Below are 24644 nucleotides of genomic sequence, written 5' to 3'. Positions count from 1 at the left end.
CAACTCTCCTTGACGATTAACGTAAACTTGCAATTGTTTATCAAGATTTTGCCTAATTAAATTCAATGTAAAATTTCATTTTATTGTTAGATTTATTAACATTGCGAACATCTGATTGAATGATTGTTGATGATTTAGCAATGTGTTGATGTAATCAATGGTTGAGCAATTCAGATGCTCTTGCAAATCTCATGAGTTATGATTATTAACCATTAGTTTTACAGTTACTATTTAAAGTACGCACAATATACGTTAAAATGTGATATAATCATTTGTACTCAAACTTGAGATCGTCTAACTAGCTTTATTATAATAAGGATATTAATTAGTTGCATTGATATAGAAGTTAAATCAAGATTATAGGAATCAATTGGTTATTAATTGGTTTGATTACAAGAAACGAGGAAAAAATCTATTAAAGACAGTAAAATTAGATCGTAAATTGAAACAAATTATTCATGGCTAAATTTGAAGCAACTAATATACTCAAAATGAAACTTTTGATTTGAATGTAAAAGGAAAAGTCAAAAAGCACTTGGAATATATTGAAAGAATCTTTTTAATTAAGATCCGCTTTTGGTTCAATAAGTGGAACTTTTCATTGCAAATCGCGTTTCTAGTAATGTAATCAATCATTAACTATTTACTTTTCGTAAACTTACATTAGTTATTTGATCGAAAGATTGTAAATTGATGATTGAAAGTAAATTCAGAAATAAATAAAATATTAATGAGTTGAGTTATTTTTGCGTTTTTTGGATTCATTTGTTTGCTCTTAATTTTTACATTATACTTTAATTCTTTACTTTTAGTCCTCTTCATTGATTGTTGACTTGAATGAAAAGTCTCCTTATTATATTTCTATATATTCAATTGTGTATCTAATTGTGTAAAATTTATGGTTGAGTTTGATTAGCCATTTGTCGTTGCACCTTTTTGTACCCAAGGTTGGATGGATGAGGCAAGTTGGGTTACCTTCAGTAACTGCTTTGGCTGATACACTGATTTGTTCTTGATCTTATCCAATTTAAATCATTTACATTTGTTAATCTTTAATTACTGAGGTCATTTATATCAACTGTAAATTTTATGTGCAATCAAAGTACTTTATTTAAAGTCAAAATGAAAATCAAAACACATTTTTTGAGTAAATTTCCACTTGAGAGGACAATTTTCCAATGGTTTTTATTACCATGAAATCTCTTATATATTTACATTTTAATTGTATTCATTACATGATATTTCAAATAATTTACCTCAATGTTAACCTAGACCTGAATGTGATAAACCAATGATAAAACGTTTTTGTCTTTTCACATTTTCATCTATCAATTGTTTTTATTTAATTGATGTTTGTTTCAATTCAATTTGTATTTCATGCTTCCGGAAGCCTGTTGACTCTCACAGATCCAAACAAAATCACAATCACTAACAACACCTAAATCATGAAACTGGTTTATGGTTTGTTGAACAAAAATTCACTTGAATATCCGTTTACATGTGACAACTTCAATCTGTTGTTAACAATGTATTATATGAACTATTAATAATATGAACTGTGAACCTGAATTGAAATCTCAAATATGGACTATATTAATCAAGCCAAGATTGTTGATTGATCAAATAGCACTTCACCAATGATTGGAAACACAATAGACTACAGTTTTGACCATCAAATCTTGTTATTGACTCTATTATTCAGTAATTTAATACACATGAACTTAATTGCGGCTATTGAATGTCAGTGTTAACAGTCCTAAAACACACTGAATTAAAATAACAATAGGATCAACAACTGTCACATTGTTTGTTTGACATTTCAAACTTGGGTTAATCAGTTTTGTAAGACAATTTAAGCCCAATGTTCAACACCAGAATATCTAGACTTACTGTAAATTATCATGTGAATAGCAGCTTCAAGATGTTAATAGCATGTTAAATACAAGGGAAAACAAAGAAAACATTAAACCTTAATGCTTTTATATCAACAACACAATAGTCATGTATATTTTAGGGGAACCTTTTTGGGTTAAACTTGTCTACTTTTGCCAGTTCCAACAGAATCATTATCATCTTAACCAGATTTGTCATGATTTATGATCAAGGTTACACTTTTAAAGTCTTCAAACCTAAGAAAGCTCTGATGACTCTGGAGCTCTGTTTAACCTAGTAAGTCAGTAAGACGAGTCACTGAACTCAAACATTCATGTAACTGCACCTCTCTTTTCCCTCCTTTTTTTATCATCTTTTTCTCATTCTTTACTCGTGAACTTTTCTGTGAATGCCAGGGTCCATTCAGGACGATCACATTTACCCTTTGCTGTTTCAATCTCATGAGAATTGATCACCATTTATTATCGGCTAATAGAAATGTTTATTTATTATCTAATTCATACATGTCTGGATTCTCATGAGCATTTGCTTTTCTTCATGAAACAGGGTAAAATTCACTTTATATCATTGTACATTCGAATCAATGGAAGTTACATAAGAGGAAAAATGGAATAAAATGACGAGACAAATAATCTGACTCTTTTTTTACGATTCTGACTAGTTATGGTTTCGTTTCATTACTTTTTGTCATTTCGTAACTCATGAAACTGCTTCTGATTCTGTTGCTTTTCCTGATTATGATTATGTGATGATATCGATGACGATGATGAAGATAAAGAGCTTGCAATCCAATTCAATCCAATAACTTTTGTCATCAATTTTTCCTTTATATTCCCTAAATCTTTTCTTATCTTCACCAAAACAGTTAAAGATATAATAATAAGCTAAATAATACAATAACAAGCCTTCATACACTTCATGTACTTTATCTTCATAAATACACCAAAAGCATCCAAATAAATTGATGTTGATTCTTATTCACCTGAACATTATTACCATTAAATTTAACAGGATTAAACCGTTAAAAGAAAGTAAATCAGCTTATTTCACCATCCATGATTAATCTTGACATGTTTCCGAAGCATGACCATTGAACAAAATTGCTCAAAATTACGGATGAAACTTAATGAACACATGCAACTCCACTTGAAGGGAGGAAATGAGGATTTGGTGTAGCATTTATTCAAATTAAACTGCAGATTATCTGGTTATTGGTAAACCAAAGGACACCAAACTATTGTCACTATAAAAAGAAACAAAAAAAACTGTGGAATAACAATTAGATTATGAAAACAATGAAAATACAAACCCTGATTGAATGGGAAAACAGATGTAAAACAAAAGAAGGAAATGGAGGTTTAAACGGAAAAGGCAAATCTGGTTCACTGTTAACGAACAAAAACGGAATGATGAGTTAGATCAGTGAAGTAAATTGACTGGAATTGTATAGATGAGTGTTTATGGTTCCTAAAAGGATAAATTATTTTAAAATAAGAGTAAAAATTGTTCATTAGGAAAACTTTAACTGTTTGTCAGTTAAATAAAATTGGGCTAAGCGAGTTACTAACAGTTTTTAACTCCAAAAGCTACACACGCTGTAGGCGTACACCAAAAAAGTAGGAGATACCAGCAGGTGGGGATGAAATTGGGTTACTTGCCTTTTGTCAAGGCTTTTTCCTTTTGACGTCCCCTTTTCTGTTCCCTTTTTTTCCCTCTCGCAAGACAACCGCCTTCTCCAACCAGAGCAACCTCTTTCTTCACTCACTCTAACAAAGGTAACTCACTCTCTTTATTTCGCTCTTCACATTTATTCCCTTTTCATTTGAAACTCAAGTTTTCAGTCGGAAAAGTCACTTTAATAGGAGATAATCAACTTTGAAATTGTTTATATTTTTATGTTTTCATCAGTTTTCCTTGCAAAGTTTCCATTTGCATGAATTGCTTCTCTGCTCTCGTTTATTTATAAATATATAACACATTTTACCAGATAAAATTTCACCATCAACACAGATATGCTTACATATGTTCGAGATAAAGGAAAGTTAACCGAAAATGAAGCTCGTCCGCTTTTCTATCAAATTTGTGCCATTGTTGCCGATTTTCATTCAAAAGGAATCGTACTCAGGGATGTAAAACTACGCAAATTTGTCTTCAAAGATCCTGAAAGGTAAGTTAACTGGTTAGATTGTTTCACTTGTTTTGTTTTGGTTCAGAGTATCCCTTCAATACATCCATTGTTTTTATTCAAGGAGATTTGACAGAAAATTAAAATTGTCATTAGATTGCTTGTATTGAGAGTAACCAAAAATTTAACAGATACTTGTATATTCAGTATACAAGTTTATTCAAGCAAACCATTACGAATTTTGACTTATTTTTCACTTCCTAATTGATTGAAACGGATTTCTCAAGTTTCAAAGAATCATCAGTGTATCAAGTTTAAAACTTTCCTTCACACTTGTAGCTTGTTTATGTTACGTCATTAGAACAAGTTTCCCGACATTGATATTTTGTTTAATTTTGACTCATTTTAATAACTGTATTTATTTTTTATTTATCTTTTTATGTAGAACTCAATTGACTTTGGCATCTTGGGGTGAAGCCATTGTACTTGCAAATCCACGGAATGATCTAATTGATGACAAAAATGCCTGTCCCCTCTATGCCAGTCCTGAAATATTGCATAAATCAACTACTCACTATTCAGGACGCCGTGTTGATTGTTGGTGTCTTGGTGTCATTTTGTATACAATGTTAACTGGCCATTATCCTTTCCATGATCCTGATATCAATGTTTTATTCACTAAAATACGAAAAGGACAATTGGAAATACCAGATTCAATTTCTCCAACCGCTGAATTTTTGATACGAAATTTACTTAATAGGCAACCTAAAGAGCGACTGACTGCTCGCGCCGCTATGCAAGACAGATGGTTCACCGAGAAAGATGTTTACTTAGAGCCTTATGACCTTCTTCCTGAAAGCCGACTTCTTGAAACAGATTCTTCTTCAGCAGCAAGGTCACATAATACACACGCAACATCATCATCACATCGTACAGCAGTCAACTCGTCAGAGTCGAATTCACGCTCTCATCCACCTTATTCGTTACAACAAAGATATTTACCACCAAACCGAGCTAACAGTCGCAAAGTTTATACTACCTCGATCTCAAACGACCAAATTGTTCCACAAATGAACACATTCCAGCGTGAAAGTGATGCAATCTTCCATTGGACACTTACTTCTGGCCTCTTGTCCTAACGTTGATACAACCATAGAAAACTTAATCACTGAATACTGATTCAACTTATTCAGTATCAATGGTGACCCGTAAAAAAATACAACTGATCATTAATCAACTTAATAAGCTTGATTTTATACATATGCTTGATTCTCAAAACAAACTTTTCTTCAGTTTAAAATCTACTCACTAGTGTGTGCTGCTGAAGACCTATTTCTGGACTTTGAAGTAATGTTCAACAACTGATTTCTTTTCGTTGCAGCATAAAAGATAAAATCATGACAATAATGTTTTCCCAGACAAAAACAACAATATAATGATTATAATTACAATGAATCTCTAAATTGATAAATGTGAATAAGTTCAACTTATTAGCAAGTTTAAACGATTCAGTTGAAAACTGAGCCATTTAGCAACAAATAATTTTTTCAAATCCGATCTTAAAGTCCATTTATCTTTTCTGGCACATGTTGAACTATAAATGAAATTAATCTGCAAGTGAATTGAAATTTATCAATAAAATTTATGAATTGAAAACGAAACGAGTCACAATTTGTTCCAACAATTACATTCCCATATGTGTCACTATGTGCCGTTGTACATCTGTACATTTTCATTATCATTATCTTGTGGTTGTATTGCTGATGAAAAACAAAGTAATTTTCCCCACTAATTATTTTATCATTATATTACCAACTTAATTATTTGATGATAAACATATGCAAATTTTACATCGGCTTGGTCGTTAGGATAACAATTTTGCTGCAACTCAACTTATGATTATAGAATAGGTAAATCAAAGCTTGGCTTATAGGAATCACAAAGATAACGAAGAGATCTTGACTTTATTTTCATCTCCATCAATCGAGTGACATCAAAAGTTGGACCACGGAGTTAGAGGCAATGATTAGACCATAATATTGCCATTTTAAATTCAGCTATAAATGATAATTATGATCAGCTTTTACTGCCATGCACCTATCGAAATCATGAATAAAATTGTTATTCTCAAAATGTCCCATTGTCCTAATTATACAGACCTTGTACTTACCAGACAGATTTGCAAGAGATGTCTAATTATAAGGAAAATCACAAGTCAATAAAGTTTTTGGCGATAAGTCAACATAAGTTATCAAAGTTTGGTTAATTTGATCATTAATTAGGACAAAACTTTGATTAAAAAATTATAAAAAGCTATTTTCCGGTGAAATTCTGCGTAAATAGCAAGACTATTCCCACACAGTGACTGTTTGAAAATGTTGGGGACTCACTAAAAGACCAAAATCGACCAGAAATGGCCAGAAATGGCCAAAAACCAAAGAAACTACTAAATGGCCAAAATATCAATTTTCAAATGTCTTATTGCAAAAAATTATAAAATAACTGTTTTACTTTATACACTCAGCCATATTTAAAAGTTTCAATCAAAAATAGCTCAATGAACTAAGCTATGAATTATCTCGGTTAATATTGATTTTTATAGTGAGAAATTGAATCAGCATAATTAATATCATCAGATGTGCATAAATTAGCGGCTTAAAACTTTAAATGTGGCTGAGTGTATAAAGTAAAACAGTTATTTTATAATTTTTTGTATCAATAATAAGACATTTGAAAATCGATATTTTGGCCATTTTTGGCCCTTTCTGGCCATTTCTGGTCTTGGTCAAAGGTTTAGCTTATTTCACTATCTAAGCACTTAGCAACCGGAATAATTTAGTCATTTTTTCAGTGTTATTGGCTTGGACCTGAAATTTGACATTAGAACCTCAAGGAATATAAATTTGATGTCGAAAAATTGTTAACAATTTAATTTGTTGAAATATTTTATGTGCAGATGAAGCTTTCAAAAGCTTAGCAAGTTTCCGATTATCTAATTGACTGAAGGATGATTTTGATTTTGAGCTACATCAACAAACTCACAATCTCAGCGGAAATTAAACTTTAGCAGTCAAAAAACTTTGAACTCAACTATAATATCAATAGTAAATAGAAATTTTAATAACTTTTTTTTCTGACATTTCACCATTTTTCACCAATATTAACCATTTTCCACCTATTAAAGAATTATATGAATTTTCATTGTTTTTTTTCATTTTACGAGCTTTACCGTGACAGATACTTCAGGGTAGCAAAAAAGTAACTGAGGAATCGAGACACATTCAAATGGCGATTACAATGAGTATTGAAAATTGCCTTAAACTAATTGAAAAGACCACAAATGAAAGATAACTATCAAATCCACTTGCTTTGTTATGCTGGGCAATTTAGTTAATGTTTAATCTATTCGACCTTAATTGTTATCTTACACATATAACAATTGAATAGCCCTTTGTATTATATTGAGTGCGATAAACTAACTACTGCACATGATGTTTTGGTTACCGTTGTATCTCAAGACTCAGGTATCAAAACGAGTGGCAATATCCTTATCGACCATCTTTATAGTGCAATACAAAAAGCAAATTATAATTAATGTTTTTATCAATGCGATCTCAATAAAGCTGAAAGAGCAAGGATGAAGTTTATTAATTTATTTTATTGGGATAACTAATTTTTTTAAATGCCAGCTCAATTGAAATCTATTGAACCCATGCATCACTGGACTAGGCCTGATTTATTGTCCAGATAAACTGATAACTTGAGTGACGTTGAAGCTAATTTCATTTTCAATCAAAAATGCAGCAAAACTATAAACTTATCATTATTTTGGATAAAATTATTATTAGAACTGTAAAAGTTCTGTTTATAGATTAAGATTAGCTTAATGACGCATAAATTGTCTCTGAATAATATGTTCTTGAACTAATTTTGCAGCTAAAATGTACAATAGTAATTAAACTTGTTAAAAAATGATTATATCTAGTAGGACATCCGATACATATTTACTCATTGGTTCAGTAAAGTGAAGTGAAGATTCAAATAGTACTTAAGGAGGAAAACCAGAAAACTTGTTGATTAGTTGATAATTATTAAATGGGTGAAGATAAAATAAGGATTTGATCATTTCTTTTCTTCTTCTTAACAACTCTTTAATTAATTAGGATTATATTTTTAATGGCATTGAATGATTTTTGTGGACATCCATTTTGGGTAGGTAAACAACAGTTGACTTCTTAGTCATCGACTGTCTTTGTTTACATTCAACTCTTCTATTGTTGTGTTTTTCATTCTGTGTTTACATCATTTTTTGATGTTTTATTTTTTATTTTAGGATGAACAACTATCATGGAATTCATCAAATCCAATCATTACACCATGTCTTAGTGAAACTGCCTTACTTTGGGCCTCTTCTGGCTTCTTATGGATATTTGCACCTTTAGCTGTTTATCTAACCGTTAAAAGCCCTAAGCCTAGTTTAATTTGGACATGGAGACTTTACCTCAAATTGGTAAGTGTTTTTGTTTATAAATGTTATTAATTATTATAGTTTAATTAATTTGAATTTTGTTTTGTCAACAGTTTCTTTGTTTGGTGCTTTGTGTAGCGACAGCTTACGAAGTTATACACGTTTTCATGAAATATAGCCAAAATGTAATCATCTATTCTTATGAATATACTGCACCGGTTATTAGGTTATGTTCATTCGTAAGTAAATTTTACTAAAATTTTTCGGAGATTTGTATTAAAATGAATTCCTATTTCTGTCATTTAGGCTATCGCTACTATATTACTATTACTTTATAAACAAAAAGGTGTCTTGACTTCTGGATTGCTGTTTATATATTGGTTTTTCATGGCTATTCAATCGTCAGTCAATTATTGGGCATTAATTGATTCCATCCAAAATCCTGTAAGTATTCTGCTTCTTGATTCTCCTTTTTTTCATTGAATTATTGTGAATCTAATTTTATTATTTTACGTGTTACCTTAGGGCTATCGTGAATGGACTTTTGAACAGACTGACTTGGTTTTAAAATCAATACAGTTAACATCAATTATACTAATTTGTTTATTGTATTGTGTAGCAGATTCTGCCAATCAAAATGATAAGAGGAAAGCTAATGTAAGTTTTTTAACCTTTTAATATGCAAAAACATTAACTTCTTTATTATTTGATGAACAGAACTTCACCTCGAAAACAGTCAATATATGCAGCAAGATTTTGCTAATCACTATTATTTTTGACATGAAACTTGTGAACTTTAGGTAATTTGAAATTATCATCAAAAATTTTCTTTTAATTTTTCTTTTGAATTTTGATCTTTAGGCATCAGGCAATTTCGTCTCATCTTCATTCATTTCACAACTCTTTTTCCATTGGTATGATTCAATGGCGTACTTAGGATTTAAGAAAGCATTGATTCAAGCCGATTTGTGGGATCTACCGGAAGAAAGTCGAACAAAACTTATTCATGATAACTTTTCTGAGTTATTGACTGAATCGCAACAACGTTTAAAGCTAATGAATGCAAAGAAACCAGTGAGCAAAGCCAGAAGTAATTTATTCAGAACTCTATTGAAATCTTTTTGGCCATGGTTATTAGCTTGCTTCATACTGAAGCTATTCTCAAGCTTATTAGCCTTCGCAAGTCCACAATTACTAGATTTGCTGCTTACTTTTATTCGTTCAAATGATCCACCATGGAAAGGTGTTATTTTAGCACTTGGAATGTTTGTTGCTGCTCTTTTACAATCTTTGTTTGATTCACAACATGAATTTTGGATTCAAACAACTTCAATGAGGATGAGATCAGCCCTTATATCAGCAATTTATCATAAGGTAATATACTTTTTAGTTTAATACAATCTTACTATCATTAAGCTGAATTTTATTTCAATCCAACAGAGCTTAAGATTGTCTGGTCTTGGTCGTCGTGATTATACAAGCGGAGAGATAGTTAACATTATGGCCGTTGATACTCAAAGAATCATCGATTATGTGAATACAATAAACGTTTTATGGTCTGCTCCAGTTCAGATTTGTCTTTCTGTGACTTTACTCTGGTTCCAATTAGGTGTTGCATCTATTGCTGGATTAATTTTCATGACTGCCTTGATTCCACTTAATGCTTGTATTAGAGCTGCTATTAAAAATTATCAAATCAAAGTAATGGCAGAAAAGGATAAACGATCTAAAATGATGTCAGAAGTATTGAACGGAATGAAAGTATTGAAGCTTTATGCATGGGAAGGTGCATTTGAAGACATGATAATGTCCATCAGACAAAATGAGATTCAGTATCTTAAAAGACAAGCAATTTGGACTGCAATCACACACTTCATTGCTAATTTTGCACCCTTCTGTGTAAGTATAACTATTTTTTAGACTTTCATAATGCTAACACTGAACTGAAATAGAAGAGGACAATTAAATAAAAATATGTTAGAACAGTCGAATGGTTTCACTTTGCAATTATCCTTTCAATCAAAAACTTGAATAGATTTAGCAGGGTAAATCTCTCATCCGTATGATTTATTGCATTTAAATAGTGAATTTTGTAATTTTATTTTCAGGTTTCATTGGTTTGTTTCGCAACTTTCGTCTTGATTGATTCATCAAATGTACTGGATGCAAACAAAGCTTTTGTTTCCCTGTCACTGATTAATATTTTAAGAAGTCCATTGATTCAATTGCCTATGGTTGTTACATATGGTGCTAACGTAAGAAAAATTTATAAATTAATATAACTCAATATAATTAAAGATCGTGTCTAACCCATTTTTCTTTACATTTATAAAGTGTATAATTTCCATGAAAAGGATTGATAAATATCTGCAAGGAGATGAGTTGGACCCAAATGCAGTTGCCCACGAACCCAATACGGCAACTCCGATTCAAGTGAAAAATGCAACTTTCAGTTGGTCACAAGACGAAGAAGAAGTCCTTACAGATATCAATATTGAAGTACCTCAAAATAAACTAATTGCTATTGTTGGTACCGTTGGAAGTGGTAAATCATCTTTATTAGCTGCACTTCTTGGTGATTTGCATAAAAAACAAGGATCCATTAATGTCCATGGACGAATTGCTTATGTACCTCAAACTGCGTGGTTACAGAATGCTACAGTTCGTGAAAATATTGTGTTTGGTGAAACCTTTCGCCAAGAAAAGTATAACAATGTGATTGAGGCTTGTGCTCTTACTCCTGATATGAAAATACTTCCTGGTGGAGATAAAACCGAGATCGGTGAACGAGGAATCAACTTGAGTGGAGGTCAAAAGCAAAGAATAAGCATTGCTCGAGCAGTTTATTCAAATTCTGATGTGTACCTTTTGGATGATCCATTGTCAGCAGTCGATGCTCATGTCGCTTCTCATCTGTTTGACAAAGTAATTGGTCCTAAGGGTTTGTTGAAACACAAAACTCGTCTGTTAGTAACACACAGGATAACCTTTTTACCACAAGTTGATCAGATAATTGTAATGAAAGACGGTAAAATCCAAGAAAGTGGAACTTACAATGAACTGATGGCTAAAAAGGGAGAATTTGCTGATTTTATCATTCAATATTTATCTGAATCTGAAACTGATGAAGATTTGCAAGATGAAAATCCAATCATGATAGAAGCGATGAAAGCTAGTGTTAAACCAGAGCTGGAAGCGAGAAGATCTAATCGTGCTGACTCAATCAATGCTCTCAGTAGGCAAGAAAGCAGAATGTCCATCAGATCCGTCAGATCAGTTTCTTCTCGAGGTTTGTCTTTGGATAAAAAAAGGGGAGAAGACTTAAAGAATTACAATATCGTTGCAACTGAAAAGGCTGAAACTGGTTCGGTGAAGTACAGTGTTTACTTTGAATTTTTCCAAGCAGTTGGTGTCATGGCTTTCATTGTGACGATTCTCTTTTATGTTATCGCAAATGGTTTAAATTTTGGATCTACTTTATGGTTAACTGAATGGTCAGAAGATGCTGAAGATCCTACTAAACTTAATGATACTTCACTCCGTCTTTATCGCCTCAGTGTTTACGCTGTTTTAGGTATAGGAAGCTCAATTATGATCTTCATCAATGCTACAATTATCGCCATGGCTTTTTTGAATGGCGCAACTTGGATTCATAACCAGATGTTGAATAAAATGATTCGAGCACCAATGAGTTTCTTTGATACAACTCCAATGGGAAGAATCCTTAATCGATTCACGAAGGACATTGATAACGCTGACACAACAATTTCTCTCAATTTTAGAGCTCTCTTTGTTTTAGCTTTTCGTGGTTTGGTTGCGGTCCTTGGTATATGCACAGAAACTCCCTACCTTATCTTTGGAATTATTATTATTGGTGTATTTTACATTTTAATTCAGGTGAGTAATTTAACTGCTTTTTTAAGAAACTGTTGAAATGAAAATTGAGAAATGATAAGTAACTTGTCACGTCTTGTACTTTTAACACAATGTTTAGCGAAACATGTCCATGTATATTAATTTTTGATTTCTCCCTGATTTTCAGAAATTTTACATAGCTTCATCTAGACAATTACGACGAATTGAATCAATAACCAGATCTCCAATTTACTCACATTTTTCGGAAACAATTACTGGATCAACATCTATTCGAGCTTATGGAGCTACAGATCATTTTATTCAAGAATGTTATCGTAAAGTCGATATAAATCATTCTTCATTCTTTCTCAACATTGGAGCCAATCGATGGCTGTCCATTAGGCTTGAATTGTTTGGTAATTTAATTGTAACCGTTGCTGCATTTACTGCTGTTGCAACTAGAGGATCATCAACTGCTGGTGCAACTGGATTAGCTTTGAGCTATGCTCTTCAAATAACTCAAGTGCTCAGTATGTTGATCAGATCAGTTTCAAATGTGGAAAATAATATTGTTTCGATCGAGAGATGTCTAGAATATACCAAAATAGAGTCTGAGGTAATGATTTTTCTAAAATTTTCATCATCCTTACATCCTAAGAAAGATGAATTTAGATTAATAAAGCTATACATTTTAATTTCCCTCAACAGGCTATGTGGATTGACTATAATAACCAACCTCGGAATACTTGGCCTGAAAAAGGAGAGATAGTCTTTAAAAATTATAGCACACGTTATCGTGAAGGTCTCGATTTGGTATTAAAAAACATATTTTGTACAATTAAACCAAATGAGAAGGTTGGAATAGTTGGTCGAACTGGTGCCGGTAAATCATCATTAACATTGGCTTTATTCCGACTTGTTGAACCAGCTCAAGGTACAATAGCTATTGACGGTGAAGATATCTGCAAATTTGGTCTGCACGATTTAAGACAAAGATTAACAATCATTCCTCAAGATCCTGTCTTATTTTCAGCGACTTTCAGAAAAAACTTTGATCCATTTCACAAATATTCAGACTCAGAAATATGGAAAGCCTTGGAACTAGCAAATCTTAAAGAGTATGTAGCATCTCTAGAGTCAGGACTTGATTATTCAATTGCTGAAGGTGGTGAAAACTTGAGTGTTGGACAACGTCAATTAGTTTGCTTGACCAGAGCATTGCTAAGGAAAACACAAGTTCTAGTTCTTGATGAAGCAACAGCTGCAGTTGACGTTGAAACAGATGAACTTATTCAAGAGACTATCCGTCGTGAATTTGCAGACTGTACTATAGTAACAATTGCTCATCGTTTGAACACAATCATGGATTATGATAAAATTATAGTTATGGACAAAGGAAAGATCGTCGAATACGATTCACCGATCAATCTGTTGGCTAATAAAAATTCAATCTTCTATTCTATGGCAAAGGAAGCTAAACTTGTTTAGCCATAAATATCCATTTCATATTTTTACTGTTCAAAAGTTAAATGTTTAGATTTAATGATTGTTTTTTCATTTTTGTTCAACATACTGTTACATTTTAAATTGCTTATACAGTATTCGCCATAAGCAAAAGTATCCTTAAATTATTGTAATAAATATTGATTGTAGCATGATTCAAATCTTTTCACGCATTTATTATTTGTCCTATTTGCTCTTTCTCATTAATTGAAGAAAAAGCTTATTAATTTTTCACCTGATTTTCTGTGGATGGACGCAAAGGAAAAATGTTAGTTGATTTCAGATATCAATAATAAATAATAAACAATGATAACATAGTGATCAGCTTAATGAATAAATATAATTTAATCAAAATCAAAATTGCATAACTGCTAGTTACTAATACAGATAAATTATGAACAAAAAAGATCTGATTCCCTCGCATTAATCTCATAACTGATTGAGATGCAATTTCAATTACCTAAACGAAATTTATAAGTTCCCATTTTTGTTTTCGGCATGAAAGTGATTTTACTTTAATATTGAATCTCTCGAACTTTGATGACTGAATACATCTTCTCATGAGGTAAAGATCCTCGTCGAGGACAGAAGATATGATTGACTGAATAGTTGAGAAGGTTAGTGATATGCGACATGTAAATATCACTATATCGGAAAAGTCGTCTTGAAAAATACGATGGATTATGATGGGTCCGGAAGATACTGCCAAATTGAGGATTGAACAAGCTCTTTGATTTCAGGCGAAGAATCTCTCGATCACGAAACAGGTATTGTAAAAGATCTTCAGCATGAAGAGGCGATTTTAAAATACAAGAGTCACGTTGACGTTCATCAATCAATTGTTGTATCCCTTGCAATTCACTAATTGCCTCTGCAAACTCTTCAGAGTTGAGAATATTTATCTCGTTCTTTGAAAGATGAAAGAAAAGACCAAATTACTAACTTATTTACTTATGTACATACAATTTAATAATAAGATGACTGCAAAATTAATGAATTTACCTCAAGCTCACCGATCACAGCACCAGTCCTCCATCCATGAAATAGAGTTAAATCAGCAAGATCGGCATAAATTTGATCCCCGAAATAAAGTATATTATTACCATGCCATCCAGTCAATTCTAATAATTTTTTCACAGTTCCTTCCATGTAAACTTTTCCTTTCTCGAAACGAGTAACTTCTTCCCAAGTATGTGAATCTGTGTCAGGTTGATAACTTCTAAATGGTCTGATAAGGGAAATAAAAACATATTTAAGAATATAAACCTCAAAAACATTTTTAAAAGTAAATCATATTACCTATGAGATTGATTGAAGAATTTAGGTTTTCGAGCTCGCACGATTATGATATCAAACAGATCTGCCCAGTTATGGCCAATCATGTACCTCATTCCACAATCTCTGTAAAAAATCATGCAAAATCCATAGTCGTTTTATAAATCAGTTTTGTTAGCGCACGTAAACAAAGATAAGTATTTCTTTATCACAACTTACACAAAGTCAAAAGGACTATTAGTAATTAAAAACATTTTCTTTTTGGCAACTCGAAGACGATGAAGAAATTCAGTAAGCTCTGGTCTTTTTTCCAAATAATCACCAATTCTATCACGATCAAGCATCTGATGCATCACAGGGTGAATGCTTTGAACAGCAGCCTGAAAAATTGGTATCATCAAAAGTATTAAAGTGATATTTGTTGCAATTTTGCACGAAAGAGTAAAGTAAGCTTTAATTTTCATTTACTAGACAAATGAAAATCATTAATGAGTAGACTTACTTGAACATCATAAAAAAGTATCTCTGGACAATAAGGAATATTGCTACGAATAAAGTATTCAGTAACATTGGCAAGTAAGCATATTTCTGGCACAGAGAAAAGGTCATTTAATTGTTTCATTTTTGGATGATCATCTTCAGGTTTTATCAAGGATTGAGATATATAACAGCCACCGTAAATTTTCGTCACTTCTTCATCTGACAAAGGACTGAAACCTCTATAAACACAACCTAATTGGATCTGATGAAATGAATCGATCTTCGTCAAAAGTCCCTGTAAATGGAAGCAGTGAAAATAAGTACATTAGTAAGACAGATTCACATAAACTCATATGCAATACTATATTAGTCATAAAAGAAAATATTATTTACATGCTCGATGTCATAATGAAGGCCTCTGATAGCAAAATCAGGAATATAATTAAACGATTTGATTCCTTTTGGGTACTGAATGATGCAAAATAATGTAATAAAAACAAGAAAATTTGCGTTAATCCAAGTTTTATCCGATATTCACGATTAATATAATTATCACAAGACTTAACATCCCGAAACTCACTTTGTACTTGTTAATAAGCACATCACGGCCAAGATTGTAGATCAAATAATGTAATGATTCCTTGTAAACAGCTAAAGTATAATCATAATCGAACCCATAAACTTTAATCTCGGACAGATCCAATTCGTTATTTGCAAAAACACCATTGGGGTCAATATGGCTCTCTCTGATTTTATCTGACAAAATATAAAAATATTAGATAATGATAAGAGCTGAGATAAATAGCTGAGACTTACTTTTGAAATGGTGCTTATAGCTGATGTATCTATTTGTTAGATCCGGAGAAACTGCTATACTGGATAGTTGGGTTATTTCCTCATCAAATTTTAAATCATTCATCGGGATATTGATTGTCGAGACTGATCGTTGACTATGGTAAGCTGGAGAAGTTGAGAAAGATGAAGAGGTCGAGGATGTCATGGATGGAGATTGTGAGTACGAAGAAAAAGACAATGATGATGAAGATGCAGATGCAGATGATGGTGAGATCCTCCGATGAGACAAGAGATTTCCCAAATGAATGGTAAACCGCAGTTTACCCAGATATTTAATTGAAGACATTTTTGTATTCAATGGTGAGCCAAATCAGCTATAATTGGTATCAATTGAAAGCATCAACAAAAATTAAATATAATATGATTAGCATGATGGTTATTAAAAGTTGAATAAAAATAAACAGTCAAAATAAACTTTGAAAAACCAACCTTTCAAGGCTTCATAGCATATGATTCAAATTGTATACAAGAAAGTCTCCTTCCTTTTGTTGATATTTTGTTGTTTTGATTTCTTTCCATACAATTAAATCTAATTGTCAATCTTTGTGAAATATGTTAAGCAATAGTACGCATAAAGAGTAACAATTTAGCTTTTAAATAAAAAGAAAACACTATTTATCCCAATTAAGGGTCAATTAAGATCCTAAAAATAAACACAGCAACACAAAAAAAATAAAGAGACTTGTCTGTGATACTGATACATAGACAAACAGAACAGAGTGGAAGTTGCACAAACAATGAAGGTTGCTATGCTGCTCTTTCCACCGCTAAATGACCCTCGATGAGAAGATCATGATAATCATGATTTTCACACTGATTTCTAAATTAAATTATTCAAGTGGATAATTCAATCTCATTGACTGGTCACAAGGTCAATACAAATAGGTACTTAATACATAAGTAAATTTAATTGAGTTATCGTAAAACTTGGCTTTTTCACTCTTTGCTATTAACTTTTGGCTCTTCTTGCAGATGTATCCTTCCAATATATAATCACTCAGTTAAAGATTAAACAAATTTTCAGTTCAATTTTGAAAACAATCGTGATTTTGATGAAATTTCAGTTAAATTATTGCGTCTTTGAAATTTAAATGAAAATAATTTGTAGCCATTCCAATATCATTAATATTTACCTCTCTAGATGGCGCTGACAGATATTTTCAATTTGAAAATTTCAAATATTTTGAGCGCAACCTACCGCAAACGTTTTAATTCCCGTAAAATTGCTTAATTTTAAATAAAATGAATCTTTTTTGTCACCATTTTTAATGAGCTTTATTGTGTCTCTTATTTACAAGTTTTTCAGATCATTCGTCGGAATCAAGAGAGGTATAAATAAATTAGATAAATTTAAAAAAGTGTTTTCGTTAATGTTCATCTATCCTTTTTTGTCAATAAAAAATTAGTTGAAGCTGCTTAATCTATTACAAACGCTGAAAAGGAAGCTTTATCCAACAATCAAAGCGATTTGCCGTACAGCAACAGCAAATTGCAAGCCCAAGAGTAAGTACATCTTTCGGTCATTAAATTGGCATCGGCAAAATTAGTTTGATGAAAAATTTTCATAACTGTATTTAAGGAAGATCTCGCGGAAGTCGACTGGTTCGGGATGGTTGATAAAGATAGTGCTAGTTTTTTTCTTTGGTCATCTCTCTTATTATAATATCTGGTTAGTTTGGCGTTGTCAGTTTATTCGTATGCGCGTTTATTCAAAATGACTGATGAAAAAATTTGCCAAAGGTAGAACGATGAAAAACTCAATGAGTGAATCTGCCTGAAACATCTTAATGATTCACCAGATCTAGTCCAAGCGCATTGTTTCTAATTACTCGCATTAGTTTATCTACTCGTGATATTGAGTCAATTACTTATTCAGTGCTTTTCGACCAAGTTTTCAGAATAATGAGCGCCGGTAAGAACTCAAATTTCCTGCAAAAATGGATAAAGTGGCGAAATCGAACTCGGAAGACAAAGTTTCGGCCTTTACATCTTTGGATTGTAAAGATCACTCAATTTCATCAAGGGTAAAAAGATGAGTTCAACAAAATTTGCCAGAATAAATTGTTCAGTTCGGTTGTGAAATTGTTTATAAAAGTTCAAATCATGTATTTGATACAAGTATAAAAAATAGATCTAGTAAATAAGTAGCAACCAAACAAATGACTTTTGTACTGATTTTTGTAATTTACTGATCAAGTTTGTAGTTACTTTTATTACAAACTTTATTGAAGTGTGGAAGGATTTGTTTTAATTCAGCATCAACAGGGCCACCAAATTTCACATGGAATGCCAAAGATTCAATTAACTCACAAACTTTATTTTGTTCAACAGATTTTCTCATTTCACGAGCAACTTGTTCAACTTTATCTCGGATCGACCTATTTTCCAATAAGTCTTCGATTGTTTCCAAAAGTTCACCTTCCTTGTAATTGAATGGATCCAGCCGACGGCCTAAACCTTTCTCATCAATTCGTTGAGCATTATCAAGCTGATCATAAAAAAGAGGTAAGACAATCATCGGTTTACCAGCTGAGAGACTTTCTATAATTGTATTACTCCCACCATTTGTTATTACAAGATCAACTTTAGGTAAAATAGCGAGTTGATTAACAAAATTATCTCCCCACATATTATCAGTTAACTCTAACTGATCTCCTCGTGCTCCTTTGGATACAATAAAGCGATGAGGACAAGATGATAAGGTGGTAACCAAGCGTCTCATCAATTTCAAGTTAACCGATCCTAAAGATCCCATCGAGAGATATATTAATTTACCAGGCATTTGGTTTAAACAATCTGGTAACTGAAACTCTCTCTGACTCTGTCTTATACACATGTCCATTCTAACCCAATTTGATGGCGGATGGCCCAGATCAGAGTCATAATCAAGACAAGATGGATAAACATAGATGCCAAAATATTTGGCAAAAGATCGAAGTTTACTTGATTCAGGAGGAGATAGACATTTCCTCCACCACCATGGTCGTAAGTAGAGTTGCAGACCAATCATGGATAGCTTTTCAGCTTTACGATACTTTGACCATACATCTTTAGGCCCTTTCACTGAGTAACCCGATGCAATTGGAGGTCCTCTTTCACCATACAAAGGTAATGGATTTGTGGAAAGCAATGGTATACATGGAATTGTGCTTTTAATAAATAATGGCAGTGCAAAGGTAAAATCACCTATTACTAAATCTGGTTTCATTTTGTCAATTATAATCTCCAACACTTTTTCCATTCTTTTCATTTCACTAAAATATTCTAGATTGTTAACGAGATCATTCAGAGACCAGTCAGTTAATCTGTTGAGCGAACTCTTTTCCATCTGCTTGGCGTAATTGTCGATATACTTGAGAATAACCTGGTTCGCTTGGAAATTGCCCATATTTGGATCATAATTTTCAATGGGGATAAACTTTAATCCAGAAGCTTCAACCATCGAACGATATCCGGATCGATTAGCATAGTAGACATGATGACCACGACTCACCAGTTTCTCTCCAAGACCAAGGATCGCATTGAAATGACCGTACCTAAAGAAGTTAAAAATAAATTGTTAAAGATTTGTTATGAGAAGTCGCAATTGATAAAGTAACTTTAACGAACAACATGTTTACTTGTATCATGTGCATAATTATCCAGGAATTAACAGCCTTTTGAGGGAAAAGGTTGTTAACTTTACAGCTTAGATAACCAATTTTATTAATCATTTCCTAGGAAACAAAAATTTTTGAAACATTCACTTACGCATCCAAAGACGACATGAGGATTCTTAATGGCTTACGATTGTGGTTATGAATAGTTAAATAAGTCCCATTGACACACCAAGCAAGTTTATTTGAAGATAATTTGGTCATTTTGTCGGTTGTACTGTTATGATGATCAAAAGACATTGTACAAAAATGAATAACTGAAACCAGTTAAATGATTTGATATATTCACTTGGATTAATCGATTAATTAAAGTATTGGAAATGCAAAAATGAGCCAAAACAACTATTAAACAAAATCAACTGTAAATTGTAGCATTGAATATAATCCTGGTTAGTTGTACACTTGAAAAAAATAAGATTCACCGTCTACTAGCGACTGTTGGCGACATTAACCAATCTATTTAATGTCAACAATATTGTCAACAAACAAGCGTCCCGGATCTCACGATTGAAAATTATCTTGAAATCACATGAATAATGAAAAACTTGAGGTAGTTTCAGAAGAATGAGTTGAAGGTGGATAACGAGATTGCATTCTGAGGTAGAAAATCTGAGTTACATTTGTCTTTCTACCTTTTCTCTCTCTCTTTTCTCTCTGTCTCCTCCTTTCCTACTCACAAAATTGTCGGTACAATCATTATGTTTACGTTACTTGTTTTGATAGCAAGTGACTTTTAGGTGCAAATTTAGTTTAACGAGTTTTAAATGATGTAAATGTAAACATGGATTAATAATTATACTTGGTGAACTGAGATTGGGCCAAGAATAGCTCAGCTTGGTGAAATTAAAATGTAATCGTGAAAATGAATCTCCTTAAGAACCTTAATGAAACCAATCAGCTGGAATTTAATTTTAACAATAAATTTTCCAGTCTAAACTCATCTGTAGGCCTTGAGCTAAAATATCGCACCATTGTCAATCGAGAATCATTAAGCGTGATATTTGCTCTGGTCATATGCTTTTATTTTCAACTGAAAGCTATCAGTGCATGAGCATAATCAATACTGGTTAATATCAGATTTACTAGGGAAAAGTAATCACAATAAAGAGGGAAATGTTTATGATTACTGAGAAAAAGAAGGATGAATCAAGGATTTTGTTAATATTCTGGTGATTAAACCTTTAACTGATAGATTATTCCTGAAATATTATAATGAGTTGCTTTAAAAAGTCTATCGTTTATGGTTTGATAAATAACAGAAGCAATTGATTGTTCAATAACTCGTTGAATATCATTAAAATTATCAGATATCACCAAATCATTAGAAATCCAGATAATTATGATAACTAGATTAACTGAGCTCTTCGGTAATAACATTCAATAACAATCCTCAAAGATTGAACAACCCTTAATCAAATGATCATTTAGGCAAACCAGTTTATTAGGGTAAGATAATTATAACTCATTGTAACAAATAGGTTTTACAGTATAATTTTATTCATATGTATTCACATGTAATATGTATAACGATTGAAGAGAGCTGACTAGTTGTATCATCAAATGATACAAGATACTGAAGTCTTGAATTTTCAATTCATATTGTGGACAACTTGATTAAATTATTGTTTGGAGAGTCAATATTTATCCAAATTAAATCTTGGCAATTTGTCCCAATCGCTGTTTCTCCAGTTCAATTTGAGACTCTCTAAGCACATCTAAAACCACAGTGTGGACTGTCTTGTACAAGTCTTCAGCGTAAATAAAGTCCAGGTGATCCCACTTTGGATTAGGAATTTCATAGTCTTTAAATAAAGGAACTGATAGAGGAAAGGAATCAATTAGTTAACTTTAAACTTGATTATTGCAGAATCAGATAGAAATAAATTACCTTTTAATTCCTTCACCAATTTTTGGAGATCTTTTGGATCACCGAGTCTATCAGCTTTTCCATACAGAATTGCAACCTGAGTTGAGTTAATCTGTGATATTTTATATTTTGGTGGGTAAGGTCCATTATAACGAATCTTATTTTCAATGGTACCAAAGTCAAATTTGGCAAATGATCGAGAATTGACATTTTGTCCAAAATGTACTAAATTCCAAACAGATGTACCTGTGAGTTTCTGCTGTGATTTGAACACATTTACTCGACTTTGATTCATCATTGAAGGTGTATAGCCTTCCAAGGGATAAACCAGATTATCACAGGATTTGGGTTGCCAACGACCGCAAACAAATTGACTTGTTGTCTTTATAATAGTACTTGAATCACCTAATTCACCTCCAGCTTTACGAAGGGTCCACAAAGCTCCAGGTATTGCAGCAGCAAATCGCAAAGCTAGCAATATATTGCCAACATATGTAACTGGAGCCAGAGCAATGAATGGCTTTACTTTCAGTGAATAAGCCGGCTTTTCAGATAAAAGTCCAAACATGACTAGAGTTCCTTGAGAATGTCCAATCCAACCAAGACTTTCTAAATATAGACCAAAATATAAGGTTAAAATCAAAAGTAACCTCTTGGCTTTAGGTTTTTACTCACCAAACTTCGTCACGTTGAGAACATAATCAATCAAATTAGGTGTGTCATACGTAATCATCTCGTCAAATGAAAAATTCCAGAATTCTTTATCTGTCCGAATAAAACAAATTAAAATCAATCACAATAGTAAATAAAAAGACTTGTAAACACTTGTAAAAACAACAGAAAGAGACAAGAGATTGAAACATCTTTCAATCTTATAACAAGACAAAGAAATGAGTAAACGGTCAAATCACCTTTGTCTGGGTTAAGAGTTGTGTGATTTCTTGAATAATGGTTGCCTCTTGAGTTAGCCAGCCAAACATCATAACACCGATTAGCTAGTAAGAAACCTAAATTATTAGTGTGAGTATCGTTATAATCATTGGTAGATGCCAATAGTTGATCGGCTGGATCACATGGAGAGGCGAAACCATCCGGTGAGTTGATTAAAAAGGTTGAACCTGAGCTTAAAAAACCGTGTTGTATAACAACTGGACGAAGTTTTTCTCGTTCATTTTCACTAACAAAAGGATTAATTATTCTGTACACACCAAGAATGTACGAATCTTGAGTTGTTACATAGTGGACTTCATAATCGAAACCTCGAGATGTGATCAAATCAGCTATATCGCGTTTCTCATCTGGATCACCAGTGACTTCCTCACTGCCCACTGGTGTAAAACTGTATACAGTAAGGATGAGAATTTGAATGGAAAATAAATAACAGAAATAAAAGTTTAAAAGATTCATAATTGAGAAAATTTTCACTCAGTAAAAATTTATTGTTGTTCAAACAAAATACAGTAACTCAAATCTAGTTGTATTCATGAATTAATAAATTGCAATAATGTAATTTATAACCAAAGAGGCAATTTCCATCTTTTTTTATTCATTTCAGCCCTGGTAAGGTGAAATCGAGTGCCATCGATTAACTTAATCTAATATTTGATCTAACATTGTTTGATGATAACTCAAATTCAATTCAATTTAAACTCAAATCAAACCAGCTTCGTCCAATTTTTACAAATGAACCAAGATTACAAAAAAAACTAATGAACTCGGTTAGAAATGAGAATTAGGTGAAGTCTCTCTGCAAAACAAAGCTGAAAATGGACCCAAACTGCCGGACGAATAGTAAAATAAGCTATTTCCACCTTTTCCCATAATCTGGTTTCATGGCTTTAACCAGGTTCACCCTTTGAAAAATATCTCATTGATAATCCTCAATATTTCAAGCCAATAGTTTCATAATAATAGGAGTAACTATTATCAAGAAACTAGGCTTTTTCAATCGTTTTCATTAACTACTGGTTTTTTAAAGATGAATCTTATCAGCATATAATCAGTAATCAAAAATTAAACACATTTTCAGTTCAATTTTGGAACAGTGATGATTTTGATGCTAAATTATTTTGTTTTTCAAATCGCAATATAAATCATTTGTAAACATTTCAATATAACTAATATTTATGCCTCTAGATGCCTCTGGTATACTCGTATTTGTACACTAAACTTTACATTGTAAAGTGTAAACACAGAAACTCGTGGAGCCCAAACTGTCCTGATTTGCTCCTCATATCGACTGGATTCCGATTTTTAGAGATGGATCATTTTATATGCCAGAAGTGATTGATTTTTCCAATCGATTCTTTTAAATAAATCAATAAAATTAGCTCAATTATTGCTCAACTATTAGATTGTCCCAGAGAGTCCCATTGAAAGGTTGTGTTAAAAGATCGCTATCTAACATTTTTATTTAAGATCCTTTTCAAGTAAAATATCCGACAGCGATAGTCTAAGTATGGAAAACTAAAATTGTAGTATTTACTAATTTTACAAATCACTGACAAGTGTCATCTTTTCGTATCTTTTCATCACTCAACTCTATACTCTATCTTAATTGCTTTGTAACAATTAACTTAAATGAGCCAAATTCACGCAAATAAGTAATTACACAGTCTAATTGATTCAAAGGTTCCTGTTTGGTTTGCTGGGTTAAACAATTTACTG

The 24644-nt window shown here is 32.2% G+C and overlaps 5 protein-coding genes and 2 long non-coding RNA genes across 9 annotated transcripts; 3 read left to right on the top strand and 4 right to left on the bottom strand.

Moving 5' to 3' along the window:
• Nucleotides 1–1381: 1381 nt before the first annotated feature.
• LOC149093439 (uncharacterized) lies at nt 1382–3477 on the bottom strand. Its single transcript, XR_016200223.1, has 2 exons — nt 3203–3477; nt 1382–3136 (listed from the first exon to the last, which is right to left on the bottom strand). It is a non-coding gene; the product is annotated as an uncharacterized LOC149093439 (long non-coding RNA).
• Nucleotides 3478–3722: 245 nt separating this feature from the next.
• Nucleotides 3723–5679, top strand: LOC107363922 (tribbles homolog 2). The gene is made up of 2 exons (XM_015931208.2): nt 3723–4060; nt 4464–5679. The coding sequence occupies exons 1-2, from the start codon at nt 3906–3908 to the stop codon at nt 5155–5157; spliced, it is 849 nt and encodes a 282-aa protein (XP_015786694.2). The 5' UTR covers nt 3723–3905; the 3' UTR covers nt 5158–5679.
• A 2234-nt stretch (nt 5680–7913) lies between these two features.
• LOC107363875 (ATP-binding cassette sub-family C member 2) lies at nt 7914–13999 on the top strand. 2 transcript variants are annotated; one of them, XM_089268737.1, is made up of 12 exons: nt 8204–8230; nt 8352–8528; nt 8600–8725; nt 8793–8930; nt 9012–9143; nt 9204–9286; nt 9348–9860; nt 9927–10385; nt 10595–10741; nt 10821–12383; nt 12529–12957; nt 13050–13999. In XM_089268737.1, exons 7-12 carry the CDS (start codon nt 9411–9413, stop codon nt 13827–13829), a joined length of 3828 nt encoding a protein of 1275 aa, XP_089124863.1. In that variant the 5' UTR covers nt 8204–8230; nt 8352–8528; nt 8600–8725; nt 8793–8930; nt 9012–9143; nt 9204–9286; nt 9348–9410; the 3' UTR covers nt 13830–13999. The 2 variants fall into 2 exon arrangements, with proteins under 2 accessions (XP_015786629.2, XP_089124863.1); XM_015931143.3 differs by lacking the exon at nt 9204–9286 and having other exon boundaries at nt 7914–8230.
• A 166-nt stretch (nt 14000–14165) lies between these two features.
• Nucleotides 14166–17125, bottom strand: Nt5c (5' nucleotidase C). The gene is made up of 9 exons (XM_015931169.3): nt 16884–17125; nt 16416–16768; nt 16180–16355; nt 15993–16067; nt 15622–15894; nt 15339–15499; nt 15144–15245; nt 14847–15072; nt 14166–14752 (listed from the first exon to the last, which is right to left on the bottom strand). Exons 2-9 carry the CDS (start codon nt 16738–16740, stop codon nt 14360–14362), a joined length of 1731 nt encoding a protein of 576 aa, XP_015786655.2. The 5' UTR covers nt 16741–16768; nt 16884–17125; the 3' UTR covers nt 14166–14359.
• A 522-nt stretch (nt 17126–17647) lies between these two features.
• LOC112539071 (uncharacterized) lies at nt 17648–18379 on the top strand. Of its 2 annotated transcripts, XR_016199571.1 has the most exons (4): nt 17648–17783; nt 17861–17957; nt 18034–18123; nt 18346–18379. It is a non-coding gene; the product is annotated as an uncharacterized LOC112539071 (long non-coding RNA). The 2 variants fall into 2 exon arrangements; XR_016199570.1 differs by lacking the exon at nt 18346–18379 and having other exon boundaries at nt 18034–18169.
• A 260-nt stretch (nt 18380–18639) lies between these two features.
• LOC107363902 (uncharacterized UDP-glucosyltransferase YjiC-like) lies at nt 18640–20314 on the bottom strand. Its single transcript, NM_001323133.1, is given in 2 exon segments — nt 18640–19990; nt 20205–20314. Coding segments are annotated over 2 exon segments (1461 nt in total).
• A 1216-nt stretch (nt 20315–21530) lies between these two features.
• Nucleotides 21531–23481, bottom strand: LOC107363910 (lipase member J). Its single transcript, XM_015931187.3, has 4 exons — nt 22889–23481; nt 22653–22742; nt 21999–22586; nt 21531–21927 (listed from the first exon to the last, which is right to left on the bottom strand). The coding sequence occupies exons 1-4, from the start codon at nt 23382–23384 to the stop codon at nt 21761–21763; spliced, it is 1341 nt and encodes a 446-aa protein (XP_015786673.2). The 5' UTR covers nt 23385–23481; the 3' UTR covers nt 21531–21760.
• Between the last annotated feature and the right edge of the window lie 1163 nt (nt 23482–24644).

This window comes from Tetranychus urticae, chromosome 3 (genome assembly GCF_039701765.1).
Source record: "Tetranychus urticae isolate SD_2017Ah chromosome 3, NJAU_TeUrti_SD_1.0, whole genome shotgun sequence".
Classification (NCBI taxonomy): Eukaryota; Metazoa; Arthropoda; class Arachnida; order Trombidiformes; family Tetranychidae; genus Tetranychus; species Tetranychus urticae.
This window is presented reverse-complemented; position numbering and strand designations above follow the sequence as displayed.

What these genes read in the sequence shown, in the direction of transcription:
- LOC107363922 (XM_015931208.2), top strand. Translation starts at nt 3,906, where the DNA reads ATGCTTACATATGTTCGAGATAAAGGAAAGTTAACCGAAAATGAAGCT. An exon ending in GTCTTCAAAGATCCTGAAAG is followed by an intron (nt 4,061 to 4,463) that starts GTAAGTTAACTG and finishes CTTTTTATGTAG; the next exon opens with AACTCAATTGACTTTGGCAT.
- LOC107363875 (XM_015931143.3), top strand. Translation starts at nt 8,195, where the DNA reads ATGGCATTGAATGATTTTTGTGGACATCCATTTTGG. An exon ending in TTTGTGGACATCCATTTTGG is followed by an intron (nt 8,231 to 8,351) that starts GTAGGTAAACAA and finishes TTTTTATTTTAG; the next exon opens with GATGAACAACTATCATGGAA. An exon ending in TATCAGCAATTTATCATAAG is followed by an intron (nt 9,861 to 9,926) that starts GTAATATACTTT and finishes TCAATCCAACAG; the next exon opens with AGCTTAAGATTGTCTGGTCT.
- Nt5c (XM_015931169.3), bottom strand. Translation starts at nt 16,740, where the DNA reads ATGTCTTCAATTAAATATCTGGGTAAACTGCGGTTTACCATTCATTTG. An exon ending in TTCATTATGACATCGAGCAT is followed by an intron (nt 15,895 to 15,992) that starts GTAAATAATATT and finishes TTCCATTTACAG; the next exon opens with GGACTTTTGACGAAGATCGA. An exon ending in TTCTTCAATCAATCTCATAG is followed by an intron (nt 15,073 to 15,143) that starts GTAATATGATTT and finishes TTCCCTTATCAG; the next exon opens with ACCATTTAGAAGTTATCAAC.
- LOC107363910 (XM_015931187.3), bottom strand. Translation starts at nt 23,384, where the DNA reads ATGAATCTTTTAAACTTTTATTTCTGTTATTTATTTTCCATTCAAATT. An exon ending in TCTCAACGTGACGAAGTTTG is followed by an intron (nt 22,587 to 22,652) that starts GTGAGTAAAAAC and finishes GTCTATATTTAG; the next exon opens with AAAGTCTTGGTTGGATTGGA. An exon ending in ATTGGTGAAGGAATTAAAAG is followed by an intron (nt 21,928 to 21,998) that starts GTAATTTATTTC and finishes TTCCTCTATCAG; the next exon opens with TTCCTTTATTTAAAGACTAT.